The sequence below is a fragment of the Nesoenas mayeri genome (assembly GCF_963082525.1).
Source record: "Nesoenas mayeri genome assembly, chromosome: Z".
Taxonomy (NCBI): domain Eukaryota; kingdom Metazoa; phylum Chordata; class Aves; order Columbiformes; family Columbidae; genus Nesoenas; species Nesoenas mayeri.
In genome coordinates this window covers 37040576-37057976 of record NC_137542.1, presented here as the reverse complement: position 1 = coordinate 37057976, position 17401 = coordinate 37040576, and the positions used below count along the sequence as shown (strand labels likewise).

Genomic DNA, 17401 nt, shown 5'->3' with positions numbered 1-17401 from the left:
CCACTGCCCGCCCTCTCGGAAGAGCAAGTGGCCATCAGCCACAGGCACCACTTCTCCTGCGCGCCCGCGGGCCGTACGCATCTCGCTGCTCTGGGCGCAGCCACCTCTTGCCTTTCGGAGCTCGCCATCCCTGCCTGACTCACAGCCAGCACCGCGGCCACCATGAAGCAGGAGAAACCGTGGACCCTGGCCCCAAGGGCACGAGTTTGTGGCGTCCATGTGGGGCGGCCACTGGAGTGGTTTTGCGAGGACTGCAGCCACTGCGTCTGCGCCCTCTGCCCGACCCTGGGTCCGCACCGCGGACACAGCATCCACCTGATGACCGATGCCATCCGCCACAACCAGGTGAGCGCCGCGAACGGGCACCGGATGGTTTTCCTGATGGATGCTCGGCCCAGTCTGGTCTGGCCTGGCCTGTGCCTCCTGCGGAGCCTTGGGTGTCCGGGGCTGCTGAACCTTGCTGCGGGTTTGCCGCGGCGTGGACATTTTCTGCTAGACCAACTGCAGCAGAGTGGGGAGACAGGATTGGGGTATATCCAGGAGCTGGAGGGGGAGGCAGCATGAGACATGGAGCAAAGATCTTCCTGATTTGTTTGTGTACCTTGCCGGTTTCTTCCTCACTTCTGGGACTTGTACAGTGGGGTTTTCTTTTGCCCGGGTGAAATGGTGGCAGCTGTATTAGTGATCTAGGCAAAGTATCTTCATCCTTGCTTTGCTTGCCTTACAAGCAGCTTGAGGAGCTCAGGTTTTGTTGTCACATCAATTTTGTAGGCTGTACTGCCTAGCAGAACAAAGTTTGTTTGCTTTGACAAGATGACTTTGTAAATCCCACATGGACAGGGGTCAGTATGCTGTCACCGCACAGGGACATGTGCATGAGAGGGAGAGAGTTATCCAGTCACACTCCAAGCACACATGTAACAGGAGTGTAAATCAAGGGTCAATGAGGAGGTGATATTGACTGTCAGGTCACATGCAGCAGTACAGAGCATGTTCTCTATTAACTCCTTGGGGATGGGGTATACAGGTGGTTGTGGGTTAACCTCTTTAGGCAGGTAAGCACAACACAGCTGCCTGCTTACTCCCTCTCGCTTGCCCAGTGGGACAGGGGAAGAGGAAAGGAAGACTAAAACCAAGAAAGCTCAGAGGCTGGGATAAAAATAGTTTAATAAACAAAAGAGAAGTGGAAGAGGAGAGAAAGAGAACAACACAAGTGATGCAGAGGTAGTCACTCACCACCTTCCGTGTGTACACCAATGCCCAACCAGGTCCTGAACAAAAGATGTCCAGATGTTCAACCCACTGAAACCCCCTTCTCTCTGTTTTGTTGCTGAGCATGATGTTATATGGCATGGAATATCTCTTTGGTTAGTTTGGGTCATCTCTCTGCTTCTGTCCCCTCCTAACATTTTGTGCACTCACAGTGTACTCACATCTAAAACACATACAAACTGCTATGAGGAAAATTAACTCCATCCCAGCCACAGCCAGGGTTCTTCCCTAAGTTTTTTTATTCATCTCAGTCCATAAAGCTGTCCGTGGAGCAGCCCCAGGAGGCTTTGCAAGCTTGCCCAATACTTACTGCTTGTGCTCTGTTTTACTCCAAGGAGCTTGCCAGGAGGCTTGCTGAGGTCTGCATGCTGTGGTGCTATCTTTGGGAGGCTTTAAAAAGTAGTAACACAGAGGTCTGATGTTCAGGAGCTTTTTTATTTTTCTTTCTTTTTTTCTTTCTTTCTTTCTTTCTTTCTTTGTTCTTTCTTTCTTTCTTTGTTCTTTCTTTCTTTCTTTTTTTCCTTTTTTTTTTCTTTTTCTTTTTTTTTTTTTTTCCTTTCACAATTTCGGAGAGCTTCCTCCCACTGCTTCTTTGGTGTTACAAGGAAGTTTCCTAATTCCCACAGATTGTGTGCAGATGCACAAGTCACGCTAAATTTCTCTGGCACTTCATTGCACTTTATGTTAGAAAGCAGTGCAAGGGCAGAGGGGAGTATACTAGGCCACAAGCAAACAGCAGCACAAGAGAAGGACCACTGAAGAAGTCAGAGCAACTCAGAGCAGTGTTCCTGCATGCTGGTGTGCAGCATCCAGCTCCTTTTGCCACTGGAAACTTAACTACAGTGTTTGCATTCCCTTCACTGGTACAGTGTGTAGATGCAGGTATTGTACTATGGCAACCTGATTTGAACCAGAATAAAGTGCACAAAGTGACACGGCTCTAGTCTAGAGCTAGCTTATCTGATATTTACTGAGAGGGTCTGTTATAATACTGGTGCAATGAAAGCATGGAACAGCATTGCTTGAATCTTTTATGGTACTAATGACAGAAATGCACCACCAAATGCACCAAGACTGTTCAACCTGCTGGACAGAGGACAGCCAGTCTCAGAGGGCAGCAGGTGGGAAGTTGTGGGGCTAGACGCAACAGAACATTAACTGTGCTGTGCTGCTCAGTGTATCTCAGGGCACACCACAGGTGTCACAGATATTATGATTACCAGCCAAGATAATAATATTGCAGGCATTCAGACTACAGCATCAGTGTAGTCATAGTGGAGTATTTCTTATTACTATGTTGTACACTGGGAAGCAGCCTGAATATTCACTGGATCAGCCTCCAGCTGATCCTCTGTATAGAAGTACTTGTCTAGCTGCCCTTCAGCTGCTTAATGCATGAGAATGTAGTCTTGAAATGCACAGTGCCATAGATTTAAATATGAAAATGTTTTTTTCACCATAGGTTTCCCTATTCCTTATGAAAGTGGTATTAATTTGCACAGCTCTCTGAATCTTATCAGTGAAACTGCCAGGAGCAGGTGAAACATTGACATGCTTATGTTTCCTCACTAGTGCTTTAGTAAGCCTCATAAACTGAGTGCTTCAGTGACATACTCCCCTATATGGAAAGCAAGTTGGATAATGATTTCTGGTTTTTACAAATGTTGTTATGAAACAATCTTGTATTTTGTTGCTGTGTAGGAACTGATGGCATTATGTTTGAAGGATCTAGAAGAGAGAAAAGAGCAAGAAGCTGGTAACAGAAGAAGAATAGAGCAGGCTGCTAATGATCTGAAGGTAAAATGTGGTTTCCTTCTCCACTACATGGTCATTTTCCAAGGACAGACATTTTGCTTTCTCTGTAGCTATTCAAAGACCCAGGCATCTGCTGTTTCAGGTAAACAATGTATTCCTTGTATCTGTCCAAACATATTACCATCGAAGTGAGAGAAGAGGGAAAGAGTTTCCAAAGGCTTGGCCCTGACTCCCTGATCAGACAGACATCTCTGGAAGAACAACGTTGAAATTTTTGTGCAGAGGAATAGTAAATAGCCACAGCTATTCTGGCTTCACTTGCACTGAGCTGCATTATTGAATAGTCTGACTTCAGAGTTAAGTAAATGCATTCTGTCTTATAGAATGGAAATGTATGTGAAGCTCTACCTCATTTATAGAACATTAAATGGCTTTTGCCTCAAGGTGCATTTCTAAGCATCTCTGTTACAGAAATGTCAGTAAGAGTTGGAGGGGACTCTGTAGAGGTTTGAGACATTGTGGTTTGATGTCAGTTTGTTTTGGAGGCTTTATTTTCCTAGCAGCTCTCTTCCCCTAGCTTCCTTTAAAGATGAGCAAAGTGTTGCTACCAAAGGACCAGGTCTGCTGCTTGTAGCAGTTAGTACCTGGTGCTGTTACATTCCAGCTGAAAACAGCATTTTCTGCATAAATAATAATCTTGGAATCTGCCTTCGAGCTTTTCCATCCGGCACATCAGCAGGTAAATCGTGGCTGCACTCCCTTAACACCCCCTTCTCCAGAGATGAAGCAAATCAGTAAAATTCAACTGAGATGTAACGTTGAAAGCCAGGGAGAGACATTCCTGAACTGTTTATGGTCTGTTGAGTATGAGCGGGGGTATTCTTCTCCTTTATCCATAGATGCATGCCACTATGAGCAAAAGGCAGCTATCAGGCAAACTGGCTGAGCTACAATTACAACTTCAGGAAGAGGAAAGTCTGGCAAAAAGCTTAATTGATGAAAAAACTCGGCAAGTCCTTGAAGCACATGATCAGCAGTTGCAGTCCGGTCAACAAAAGCTTACAGCCCTGGAGACATTCTCACGTAGAATCAGACAAATACAACAGCACAGTGATCCTGTTCAGTTGCTTGAGGTGGTAGTGTATGGTCTCCTTCTACCTCCTACCCTCATAGTCCCTGGTAAATTGCTCTAGAGGTCTCCTTTGTAAATCCTTGTGTATGTAAGCAGCATCATTCTAACTGCTTTTTAATAATTTTGTTGGTATTTTGGTGAACTAGTTTGGCTCCTGATTTTTGAGCTGTCAGGTGTTCCTGCTATTACATTGATTTCAGCTTTGTATAAAATTCATGTTAATTTTAAGCATATATGGAATAGAATTAGTGCTATAGGCTGGGCGCAGAGCGGCTGGAGAGCAGTCAGACAGAAAGGGACCTGGGGGTACTAATCGACAGGAAGCTCAACATGAGCAATCAGTGTGCCCAGGTGGCCAAGAAGGCCAACGGTATCCTGTCCTGTATCAAAAATAGCGTGGTCAGCAGGACAAGGGAAGTGATCCTTCCCCTGTACTCTGCATTGGTGAGGCCACACCTGGAGTATTGTGTTCAGTTCTGGGCCCCTCAGTTCAGGAAAGACATTGAAGGGCTGGAGCGGGTCCAGAGAAGAGCAGCACGACTGGTGAAGGGACTTGAGCGCAAGACCTATGGGGAGAGGCTGAGGGAGCTGGGGTTATTTAGTCTGGAGAAGAGGAGGCTTAGAGGTGACCTCATCACTCTCTATAACTACCTGAAGGGAAGTTATAGCCAAGTGGGGATTGGTCTCTTCTCCCAGGCAGTCAGCAATAGGACAGGGGGGCATGGGCTTAAACTCTGCCAGGGGAAATTTAGGCTGGATATTAGAAAGAAATTCTTTCCAGAGAGAGTGGTCAGGCATTGGAATGGTTGCCCAGGGAGGTGGTGGACTCGCCATCCCTGGAGGTTTTTAAAGTGAGGATGGACATGGCACTTAGTGCCATGATCTAGTAAACAGACTAGAGTTGGACGAAGGCTTGGACTTGATGATCTCTGAGGTCTTTTCCAACCCAGTCGATTCTGTGATTCTGTGATTCTATGAATTATGTTTGTCTCTTAATCTTGAAGACAAACAGTGTAGCAGTTCTTTCCTTGTGCAGGGTAATATGAAGGTCTGAGGAAAGGCATCCATCTTGGAAAGCTCAGGAGGAAGGCTACATTGTTGCATTTATTTAATTGCAAGAGACCCTAGCCACACTCAGCAATAGCCATCATTTTACTGGAGGGGACAGTGCTTTTCTTTTTGCCTGTAGATAGATGTCTCTTTCCTAATGATCTTGCACATGGGTGCATATGAATAGCATAGTGCTTCTCATTAGAAATGTCAGACTTTTCCTTTCAAAACTGCAGGTTCCAAGACATTGTCAGCTGTGGGATCCTTTTCAAGTTTTTTGTAACTTGGACTTCTTTCAAGAGTCATGATAAATGTAATAAGTATGTTTATGGTTTTGACTGCAGATGCAAGATCACCAACCTGGGAATATGATAGCATTCATCCAGGGCTGAAATTGCCTGATGACCGTCCTGTAGTAAGCTGTAACTAGAGGAGAATATCTTACCCTTGTTGTCCCCAGAGATTTGATAAATTATGGCAAGTGCTAAGCAGAGATGCATTCCTCTCTGGGAGCCACTACTGGGAAGTTGACCTACTTCATGCTGGAGCAGGATGGTGGATTGGCGCAGCCTACTCTTCCATTGGTAGGAAAGGAGACTCTGAAGCCTGTCAACTGGGCTGGAATAGAGCATCTTTGTGCCCCAAGAAGTTTGATCTTGAGTACTGGGCATTTCACAAGAGGGAGAGAGTCCCTATCCTGATAGAAGATGATCCTGATTGCATTGGTATTTTTCTGGATTATGAAGCAGGAATCATTTCATTCTACAGTGTTACTGATGGTATGGCTCATCTGCATACATTCCACTGCAAGTTCACAGAACCAGTTTACCCAGCCTTGAGGGAAGGGTCCATTGGAGTATGCAAACTAACATAGGCATTGAAGCAAAATGAAACCTACTGTTTCATGCTTTTTCTTCTGAAAGCCACTTTAGCAATGACCTACATTAATTAATCACTGTCATATGCAAGTTGTAACTGTGATGCTTTTAGAAGGTTAACAGCTAAATTCAAGAAAACCAACTGTAATTTTTAATGTATATGCATATTTCAATGGGGGAAGGTGATCCGGCTTTTATAAATGATGTCAATGTACCACCTTAAGTGCTATATATAAAATTTTTTATGCATCTTTCAACTTGCAAAAAGTCTGGTTTGAAGAAGCATATTATAACTCAGATTTGAACCTGCATATTGCTGTCTTTTTTAATTAACTAACTCCCTCCCCTCATCTACCTGGAGAGGCTGCAATTGTGTATGGTATGGTAACAGGTATGGTAATAGTATGGGTAATATGTTTCACTTGGTTCAAGCTTCAAGTTCATACTTCCTTATTGTTACAGTTGACAATGCCAGATTTGGGTAATAAATGCACTAAGTTTATACATATCATCTCAGAAAAACCATTGACTGGCACCGAATGTTGGAGAAGTCCCTTCAAGTAAAGCTATAGTAGTAGCCTATAGCCACACAATGGCCACTAGCTGGTCTTGTGACAGAAACTCTGAAATGTGCTTCTGGGTGGCCCTATCCTTCCCACAGAGTAGAAGCACAAGAAACAATTGTGTACTACCCCCAACAGAAGATTAAACATTAGGAGGACCCACAGGTGCCATAAAAACACTAGGTCAGTGGGGCACTTCTGCTTAATTTATTTTTGTGTCCCATTTGCAAAGACTCTTTAACTGCAGCTGGATAAAGGTACGCTCACATAAAACTAGGAAAGACAGCCTGCAAGTTTCTGTATAGGGATTTTTTTTCCCCAATACAGTAAAGTCCCAGAAATTTTTGAAGCCTATGTTTACAGCAGCCTCCAGAACCAGGCCTGCTGGATTGAAGAACCACTGCTACGTAAAGCAGGTCAGGTAAATCTTGTGTTGTTCAATTACTAAAGGCCCTGGGATCATCACCAGTGCTGGCAAAGGCAAGGTCTGACCGTAGGCTGAAACACAGAAATGACAGCTTGTTTTCTGAGATACATTTATTCTCAAATTTGAAATAAAAATGAACAAACAATTGAGTAGGTTTTTAATGTAAGGCATCAATCAGAGCTCACATAACAGTCTAACACATGATTCAAAGACTCATTGCTTCCCAGTTTAAAGATACAAATACAGTTTCCTCAGAATTGCAGAAGGGTAAACATTTTGAAAGTAAACAGCTCACAGGTACAGAACACCACCACCAAATTCAAGATACTTCACCAACTCATGACCAAGAGGTATCAAGTTCCAAATAACCATCACTAATAAATTATTCCACCACAGAAAAATGCACATGAATTATACAAGAGCAGTTCTGTGCCAATGAAGCTAATTGAGGAATGCCTCATTTGCAGTTGTTGCCATATGTCTCCTTCCTGGATGAGCAGTGGGCTGACGGGAGTGGGATTGCATTTCTTACTTGAAAAGTGTGAAGCTGTGATGAAAGTGTAGAGCACACAAGAGGAGCACTGACCATCATGCTGAAGCACAGTGATGTGAACTACTCAAGCAGCCAGCCTCAGCTGTCTCTAACACAAGCATCAGGGACAAAAAAAAAAAACCCACCAAGAAAACCAAATCAAACCAACAACAAAAAACCACCACCCAACCAAAAAAAAAAACCAAACCAAACCAACCAACCAACCAAAAAAACCCAACCAACAAACAAAAAACCCACAACAAACCCCAAAAACACCAATGTATTTGCTTGTTAGTACAGGAAGGAGGCTGCTGAATCTTCACCAGTATTTGGCTTCCTACATGAGAAATCACCCCAAGGTACAAACAGACTTCGCTCAGCTCACAATAAATGCTTTTGACATTTTCTTGAAGCCTAGGTTAAGTTTACTTTGATCCATCTCAGATGTGTTTTTCCACCCTTGATCTTTGTCTGGCTTACCTTCTTGCCTTTCAGTTCACAAGAAGGCTCTTGCCCCTTAAATAGGACCTTTCTACATATCCAGTTTGCTTCCTTTCTTGGTACTTTTAAGAACCTAGCTTTCTCAAGGAGCTCATTTTCCCCAGAGGGCAGATTCCCACAACTGACTGCTGTTAGACTTGATACTTTTTATCCTAAGGCTTTCATCTTGAGAAAAATCCATCAGGTTGCATGTGTAGTTTTCTGTTCAGTGTATGTAAACTTTCACTTAACTGCATTCAACTCCTGCTAGCGTCCTGTTATCACAGTGGTAAGGAAAATGGCAGAGAAGAAAGGAACATCAAAAGACAGCAGGTTAGAACAATTAAAAGTGTAGACAAAATTATTGCAATTTACTGTATTCTTACCAGAAAAGGGAAGCTGAAAAGCAGCAAACTGTGTTCTTAGATTTGGCAAAACTCCAAATTAATCTAGGTTAAGTGGAATGGAGAAAACAGAAGCATGGTATTTTCTAGACGAAATGCTATACAGTTTCTAATAAAATCACTCCTCATAATTTACATCCCCTTGCTTCAGAAACTTCCTGCTAATGAGACCCTGAAAATTCTAACTTGTTACACCCTTTTCTTCTAATCCACCATGCTGCTATACTTACATATGTTCTGCAGTAGTGCAGTACTACATCATGAAATATGGAATGGAGTACTTTGGTTTAGCACTTTACTTTTTTGACATGATTTTCTACTGCTTCCTCAGTGATGGTTTCATCTTCTTCAATATTTTTTTTAACCTTCTGGCCCACCAGATCATAGATGGCTTCTGGGGGAAATCCCTTGGGTTCTCCCACCTTCACTGTCAGCATGTCAAGTGTCAGTACTGCACCTTCAGGAATTGTCACTTTCGCCACAACAGACTTTCCCAGCTACAGGGAGAAATAAAAAAACTTCAAGCCAAACACATTCCTAGACTTAGTATACCAAAAAGGCTAAAAAATATTCTAAAGTTACTTGGGAACAGGTTGCATGGAACTGGCCTCCCCACTACTTATATTTCAAATGAAGGTTGAGGTAGCATGGAAATCTTTACTATAACTAGGCTGCTGGAACATCCCTATCCTTTTTGAAATCAGACAATGGCTCACTGGAATTTTTCAGAGTCAGAATGGAAGGAATCTGATTAGATTGACTACTGTTCTAGCTTAGTCTAAAAGTAGCTTGTATGCAGTCAGAGAGACCTATTACTCTTATTAACTATTACTGAATACTTTGTACTCAGCACGGCTGAGGGTGCACCTCAAATACTGTGTTCAGTTGTGGGTCCCTCACTACAAGGAAGACACTGACATGCTGAATTGAGTTCAAAGAAGGGCAGCAAAGCTGGTGAAGGGTCTGGAGCCCAAGTCTTACAAGGAGTAGCTGAGGGAACTGGGGTTGTTTAGCCTGGAGAAAAGGAAGCTGAGAGGAGACCTTATCGCTGTCTACAACTACCTGAAAGGAAGTTGCAGCGAGGAGGGTGTCAGTCTTCTTTTCCCAAGGAACAAGATGAGAGGAAATGGACTCAAGTTGCATTGGGGGGGTTTAGATTGGATATCAGGAAAAAATTATCCAATAAAAGGGTTGTCAGGCTGCCCAGGGAAGTGGCTGAGTTACCATCCCTGGAGGTCTTTAAAAGATGTGTAGACATGGTGCTTAGGGATATGGTTTAGTGGTGGACTTGGCAGTGCTATGTTAATAGTTGGAGCTGATGATCTTAAGGGTCTTTTCCAACCTAAATGATTCTATGATTCTACTCAACTTAGTTAACCACTTGATGATATACAAAGAACTCCATTATACTCAAAATTGACAACATTATACTTCGGTAAAAATAGTTACTGACTGCCAAGAACAGCAGTTAACAGAAAATGACAGGTCTACACTAATGTTTCAGCAGGCCAAGCATTAACACTGTGCATGCTGCTACTCAGCAGCAGAAATTTTTGAGTGCAGAAGCAGAAACACTGCTGCAATAGACCATTAGCAATTTACTTTTTGGAAGATATAGCTATTAGCTATAATAAGTTTCAGCTATACATGAATCAAAAGTAAAAGTTACCTTTTCACTGCAAGCCATTTCACAGGGCAGAAGTTGTTTGACTGGAGAACCCATTGCTTTTTCCACGGTACGGATGGCTTTCACTAACTCCGCCAGTTCATTTGGCTCCAGAGATGCTTGGTGGTCACTTCCTTTCCATGTTTTGTTGAGAGTCACATGGCGTTCCACTACTTTAGCACCCATAGCAACAGCTGCCACTGAAATGGCTATGCCAGTTTCATGCCCCGAGTAGCCAATGGGGATATCAGGAAAAGCTGACTGATATGCCTTGAATCATGACAGAATTGGTCTGAATTACCAACGTAGCGATTTCAAGGAGAAAGCACATTTAACAGTGATAACTGCTACAAAAGCCATGGGCAATTACTGTGCCACAAAAAACCACCAACAACAAAACCAACAGTTGGTTATACTGAGAATGATTTTTTTTTTTATATTCAACAAGTCACACTGCATTATTGACTGTCATTTTTAAAGAATTTCACTAGGATTATCAATACTGACAAGGAAAAAGAGGTACTTTCAATTCTACAACTCCTCTTATGCTTTTCCTTTTAATTCCAGGTCTTCAAAGCCTACATCACTGTAAGTTACAGTAATAGAGCAGTAGTCTATTTTCATCCAAAAGTTACATCTGTATCCAAAGCAGATTTCTCCAACTCCATATTTAAAATCTGAAGTGACCCTTTCAGCCATACATAGGGGACAGTCACCTACTCCTAAAGGCAATTAAATGCAGCCATGTCCCATTCTATGAAAAATAACATACTATGTCTGCATTAAGCTAGGCAAGCGCTTGAACACCAGCCAATTTGGGAAAATTATCTTGCATCACTATCAGGCATATCCAAGTAATATTTTCAGTGAAGGAAACTATACAAGGGCCTAATCCATTTTCTTCATTGCTCTGATATTCACATGAAGCACTTTTAGCAAAAGTTCCTGGTCTAGCTCCCTATTTAGAATTCCATGTACCTTCATAATGGTAACAGTATGCATAATTTATCTTTTAGCTACAAGGCACAGTGTTAACCTGTTAACAATATGTCATATTTTCCTCTGTTTAATTGTAATTAATTACAGTAATATCCTTTATCGTATTCCTCAAAGCTGAGTTCTGCTAAAAGAGGATCCAATGTGTATTTTTACTTCAACACTTGCATGAATTAGTGGAACATGACACATTTTCTAACTTCTCAGAAGCAAATTCCAGCATTCCTAAGATCTGGAAATATATCTCAATAAAAGTGCATAGTCTTTCTCTGGTATGCTACCTATGGTACGCTCTGGGTTACTCACTGACCGATATAACACGGAGATTGACATCCTCTGGCTGAAGTGGGTACGCACTGGTGCACTGCAGGAAGCAGAAGTTTGGATTGATGGCCTTCACAATCTGATAAACCCGATGCATTGTGTCCATTGACTGCATCCCACTGGAAATCACCATTGGGCGACCTAGCCATTAGAAAACATGCACAGGTTTTGTCCTAGGTCTATAAGAAAATGACACAATATTAAATTATTAAAGTAAATGAATTCAGTTAGACTAAAAAATGAAGCTAGGTGAAACTTTTTTCCCCAAGTCTGATGATAATTTTCTTCTAAAGGTACTTGAAATTTTTTTCCAAAATCAGTCGGAGGAAATATCTAATAACTGATCTACTGAGATACAGTCATGTTTACCAAGATGGTTCAAAATAAAATGCTTACCTTTTTTTGCAGTCTTTTCCAAATATGGAAAATTGTTTGTATCTCCTGATCCTACTTTGAAAAATGGAACATCCAGTTCATGTAGAAATTCCACAGCCATCTACAAGGAGAAGAAATCATTGCATTTTTATTTTAATACACCACTTCAGCTGGATCAAAGATAAAGAACTGGGAAAATTCTGGGAAATAAACAGCACTTCAAAATAGCAAAACCAAAACTTAATTAAATAGGTCATATAGATATATTGCCCCAAAACACACTGTTACTAAAATAACATTTACTATTCTGAGTATACTAGTTTCTGACTTCCCTCCAAGTGAAGTGTCATTGAGGTGTCTTCTTTTTTACTTCAAAAGCAGATTTTCCACAGGTTTTTCACTGGGATCCCTGTCTCAAGGCAGGCTGTTTGGCCTCCCAGCCATAGGTGGGCAAGCCAGCCATAAGTAGAGCTGCTTAGTACAGGTGAGCTCAGCTGCTCCTCTAGCTTCAAGATGAGCTTGTGGGCCACAGCATTCTTGCTTTTTTTTTTTTTTTTGGTGCTACCACGGAGAGCAACCATGTGCAGATGGGAGCTTGCCTGTTGAAGAAGAAATGTACTACAGGCGTGCAGTCTTCCTGCCACATACTTCCTGCAGGTCAGAAATACTAAACCACGAACAGAGTGTTTAAAAGTAGAAGTAGTCACTCTGAAAAATTGTATGAGTATACAATAAGCACCTGAAAAAAACCTAGGTGCGCAAAAAAGGGAATTTCAAAATGAATTTGCTTCTAGGAAAGACACTAGAAAATACTAGAAAATAAATATAAATTATGCCAATAATATAAGTTTATTCAAATGTTAATTATACTCTGCCTTCTTCTAAAAATGTACGTGCTATATTAAAGACAATTTAGGAATTGAGGCTCCATGAAATTCAGTATTGCATCAGCCTTTTAAAAATTAGTACTTTTAAGGAAGAAAACCATAGACCTATGGTGGGGAAGAGATATTGGAATCTTTCACTTACATCAAGGTGATACAATTGAATTGTTACCTAATTTTTTCCCACTTCAACCAGCCACAAACACTTTTAATTTCTTCAGCTCATTCCTTGTTGCAGTCAAATTTACTTTGCACCAGGGAAAGAGTATAACATCCAGGAGGGAATCACATCTTCAGTCTAATTTGTCTGTCATAATTATGAAGCAGATTCAATTTTGTGTACCTAGGATGCATAACATCTCTTTAACATAGTTTATTCACTAAGAGGCGTCATGCACGAAGATGATGAATACACTACATTAAAAAGCCACAGATCTAACCTGAGGAGATCACAGAAAATGAAATATGGCAGATAAGGTCACTCTTTATAGGTAAATCTCTCTTGAAAATTGGCAGGTTTTATGTAAGAGATTGACGGAAGAGAAACTAATCTCAAATAATATGACATTAAAGGGAGTGGTTCAATGGGATCCTGTTTTGTCTTCAGTAGACATTGGAACAGAGTACATAAAGGAATTACTCATAGCCTTTATATTTACTTCACACATCACTTAATTAATTTCCTTGTAGTTAAACACACAAATTAATCTCTTTGACGTATATGGAGTTTCAGAGATTATCTTCCATTTACAGAAGTTAACGTATTCTCAAGGATTTATTTTGTCAATTTATGTAATGTTTGCCATACGCTCCAAAGCCATGTCTTGCAGAAATGGCACCGGAAATCTCAGGAGCTGTGTAGTGTGATTACTATGCAAAAAAGGCAGCACAAACATGCATCAGTTCTGTTGATTAGCTGATGAGGCCACACACAAAGAAGAACAGCATCTTCAGAAAGAGGGATTCCAAAAGTGATCTTAGTGGCTGCGTATGAAAGGTGTTCTGCATTGCACTATAGCCTTGGAAAGCTGGAGGTTTTAACATCAAAGAAAGAGTGTGATCTTTTCCTCAGCCAAGGGCATATGGGTCTTTAAGATCCCAGATACAGAAGTTCAAGACTACTGTATTTAATTACTCTTTTCTTAAAGGAGTAGATGTTGTTCAGCAGGTCTCCTAGGCATGAAGATAATAATAAAAGAAACATCACAACACCCTCTTTTCACAGATCTATTTCTGAGTCCATGGCATTGAGCTTTTGCAATACATGCAAAACACTTTTTTGTCTGTCAGACATCTGAAATAATTTTTTATGGTATTTGGTGCTCATACCAACTCGACTGGGGCACAGTAATTCAAGGATTTTGGTTAATAGGACAGTAAGTTGGTAGATGCTGTGAGAATGGCCAGATTACTATAAAAGACCATGAAAAGGTTGAAGGAACTGAAATTGCTTAGTCCAGAGAATATAAAAGAGATGTGATAATGGTGTTCAAATACACAGAAAGGAGACAGAATGAAAGTATGTCAGATGAGGCAGTAAAAAAAACTATGAGAAAGGAGATTAAGCTGATACATAGCAAATTGTCTCAGATGGTAAGGAGAGTGAAGCATGGAAGAGATCACCTTAAAATATTGAATACATCTTATCTGTGTCCCATCCTGGATAAGGCTGCTTGCAGAAGATAGGGACACTGCTGTGTTTGCCTTATGAACAAGTGGCTAGTTTACTTCTGGAAGACTCTTTCAGTTTGTTTCTCTATATTTTCTAGGCCACAAGGAAAAGTAAAACAATCTATAATCCCTGATCTGTATTGAGGTCTAACTGTTACCTGATCTTTCCAGTTTACACATTTCAATTATACACTGCCATTTGTTAATACTGTAACTAACATCATTTTGAGGTAGGCAACGTCCAAGAGTTAAAGTATATATCTCTTAAGGGGGAACAGCAGCAGACAAGCTTCAGGAAGTTTACAAGCTGGTGACTGACCAACAGCACACTGACAAAAACCAGTAAATGCTTCAGGAGCAATAGGGCAAGGTAGAGACCATCTCTATGAGATTAGTAAAATAAAAGGAAGATAAGCATTTCTGCTGCTTAGAAACACCAACTGGGGTCTAGTAAACAGCAGAAATAATAATTAAAAAAAAAAACAGGTAAATAATCGGGATTAAGTTGAGAAAGCAAATACAGAGGGAAGTTTGAGATGCTTGGAGCCAATATACCAGACAGCATTGGATAGTGGGCAGATTCTAGTCTTGGTCTAAACTCTCAAAGCCTTGATTGTTTTCCGAGTTCAACTGAGGCCTTGTCTCTATGATTTACTGTGCATAAGAACCTCAGCATACATGGCACGCCTTCCAAAATACTGTCATCTACTCGTCATTACAAAGACACAAGTGAAGCAGCAGAAGTACAACTACACTAGTTTCTGCATTTACAAATTCAACATCCATACATATTTAGTATTCCTTTTATGTAAGAACTATCATGCCCAAGTAATCACCAACAGACACAACAGACACAACTGTCATTCCAGTATGGCTTACATACCTCATCCATGCCAGAAGCTGTAAAGAAAATGCCAATCTCTTCTGCATATTTTCTTAGCTCTCTATATTCATCATGACTGAACTCCAAGTGGCGTTTGTGTTCCCCATAGGTCTTTCCCCAAGAGTGTTTAGCGGTATAGGGCCTTTCTAAGGCTTTCTTGTTGAATTTGTACTCTAATTCACTCTTCTGGAACTTAGCACAGTCTGCTCCGCAGTCCTGCAAAACAAGCTGGTACACACTGAGTGGAAGTGCAAGTGAAACTGCACTCATCTCAAGTTTGAGTACAAGGATTGTGCCACTAATGTACTCACTCACAGTGGAACTTTCACATTATCATCATAGCAATCACAGGAATGGTCCAAACACAGCATGACAGCAGACCTGCACACATGAGCCCTTTTATTTCAAAATGCATGTATACTTAGTAGAACAGCAGTCTAGGAAGAAATCACACTAAAACTACAGAGTTGAACTGCCTTTTGCTGCGCATGCCACTTAATTTGGAGAGTTGTCTCCTGTGGTGTTTTCCAAGCTCTGCCATCACATGATAATTCTACAGTAAAATAAGTGACAGGATTCTGTAGAACAAGGATTATGAATCTGAAATTTGTCTGAAGTAATGCAAACAGTGAAGTTAAATTCTGACTACACTATTTTGCATTTACACCACAGTCATGTGGTTATTTCCCAACTTCTTCACTGAGGATTTGCCACTTGCTAACATAGGTGTATCTAATAAATATAATACCATTTTTTAAAACAGCTCGGCTGTCTTACTAGTTAACACAACTACTACCTCAAAGAACCCTAGTGCAATCAAGTCAAATCAGAAGCTTATCAGAGACAGTTCAGTGGTTACTTGATTCTTCCCATACTGGGCGTTAGCTTGTGACAGAATTGAAGGATTGCTGTCACCCCTTGGTCACTGCCTGCGTGTGTACCTGCGTGTGCCGGGAACGAGCCAGGGCCTTCCTAACAGCACACACGATGTGATCGCGGGCTGTGAGCTACAGACAGAACGGTGCAAAGCAAGAGCCGGTTTAGCAGGGCCCTCACTACGACCGGCTCCCTGCAGCTACTTTATTTTTAAAAGTCCTCTCACGTGGTGCCGCTGCCGGAGAAGACGCTACGGGACCGGGGTGTCCCCTGCGGGGTGGGCGGGAGGCTTCACGGCCTTCCGTGGCTCCCCGACCCTCGCCGGTGCCCTAAGGCTCTCGCTCATCCGCACCCCGATGCCTGTCTCATCCGAGCGAGGGGGCCTGCCCACCCGGCGAAAGAAGCGCTAAAGCGCGACGGGGCGGCCCTGCCCTGCCCCCGCGGCGCCGCTGCCCTGCCCCCGAGGCGCCCCGCCGCCCTGGCCACCCTCCCATCAGAGGCAGGGCAGCCCCCGCGCACCTTGGCCATGCGGATCATACGCTTGGCGATGTCCAGGTCGCCCTGGTGGTTCTGCCCGATCTCCGCGATGATGAAGCATGGCTGCTCGCCGCCAATGCGGCGCCCGGGACACAGCTCAAACTCCCGCGACATGATGGCCGCCACGCCACCGCCCTCCACTGCCGCATAGACGCAGCCCAGCCCCCCGGCAGGTCCACAGCCTCGGCCTGAGGCGGGCAGCCAATCCGTGCTGCTTGTGGGCGGGGCCGGGCGACGACACCTCCCCCAATTGGGTACCTCCCAGGAGATGGGCGGAGCCGCGAAGTTGCTGCCTGCGGGACCGCCAGGTGGCGCTGGGCGGGCGGGAGCGCCCCAGGGAGACCGCGGTCCGCGGTGCTGTACGGGCCGGAGTGGGTGGATTGTATTAATATTGTCTGCATTTGCACAGGTTACTGTACAGGATATAATTGGGTTGAAGTGCCCCTAGCAGAGGCTGCTTAATATATTTACCCCCAAACTAATTACAGGTTCTTCCTCTAACCTGTTTGTGCACCCTGTGAAAACTAGAATTTCTGTTGTGTAAAAAACTGCAAGCCTTTACACATTGGGCAAAATACTTAGTATTTTCAAATCAAATTATTTGAATGGATCAGAATGTTCTAGATGACTGCATTCTGATTTTGCCTTAAAATATATAGTTAAGTAAGATCATTTGTAAGACAAAAATAATTAAAA

The 17401-nt window shown here is 42.5% G+C and overlaps 2 protein-coding genes across 3 annotated transcripts; one reads left to right on the top strand and one right to left on the bottom strand.

Moving 5' to 3' along the window:
- Positions 1–162: 162 nt before the first annotated feature.
- TRIM14 (tripartite motif containing 14) lies at positions 163–6083 on the top strand (the record flags this gene model as incomplete). Its single annotated transcript, XM_080362513.1, has 5 exons — positions 163–345; positions 2974–3069; positions 3927–4206; positions 5554–5624; positions 5670–6083. The coding sequence occupies 5 exons, from the start codon at positions 163–165 to the stop codon at positions 6081–6083; spliced, it is 1044 nt and encodes a 347-aa protein (XP_080218639.1).
- A 1605-nt stretch (positions 6084–7688) lies between these two features.
- Positions 7689–16837, bottom strand: NANS (N-acetylneuraminate synthase). Of its 2 annotated transcripts, none has more exons than XM_080362777.1 (6): positions 16688–16837; positions 15293–15520; positions 11876–11975; positions 11466–11620; positions 10163–10429; positions 7689–8990 (listed from the first exon to the last, which is right to left on the bottom strand). In XM_080362777.1, the coding sequence occupies exons 1-6, from the start codon at positions 16817–16819 to the stop codon at positions 8781–8783; spliced, it is 1092 nt and encodes a 363-aa protein (XP_080218903.1). In that variant the 5' UTR covers positions 16820–16837; the 3' UTR covers positions 7689–8780. The 2 variants fall into 2 exon arrangements, with proteins under 2 accessions (XP_080218903.1, XP_080218904.1); XM_080362778.1 differs by having other exon boundaries at positions 15293–15508.
- Between the last annotated feature and the right edge of the window lie 564 nt (positions 16838–17401).

Excerpts from the sequence above, each read along its gene's own strand:
- NANS (XM_080362777.1), bottom strand. The coding sequence starts at position 16,819 with ATGTCGCGGGAGTTTGAGCTGTGTCCCGGGCGCCGCATTGGCGGCGAG. Across the intron at positions 15,521-16,687 it reads GTATGATCCGCATGGCCAAG|CTTGTTTTGCAGGACTGCGG; the intron begins GTGCGCGGGGGC and ends AGTGTGTACCAG. Across the intron at positions 8,991-10,162 it reads AAATGGCTTGCAGTGAAAAG|CTGGGAAAGTCTGTTGTGGC; the intron begins GTAACTTTTACT and ends TTCTCCCTGTAG.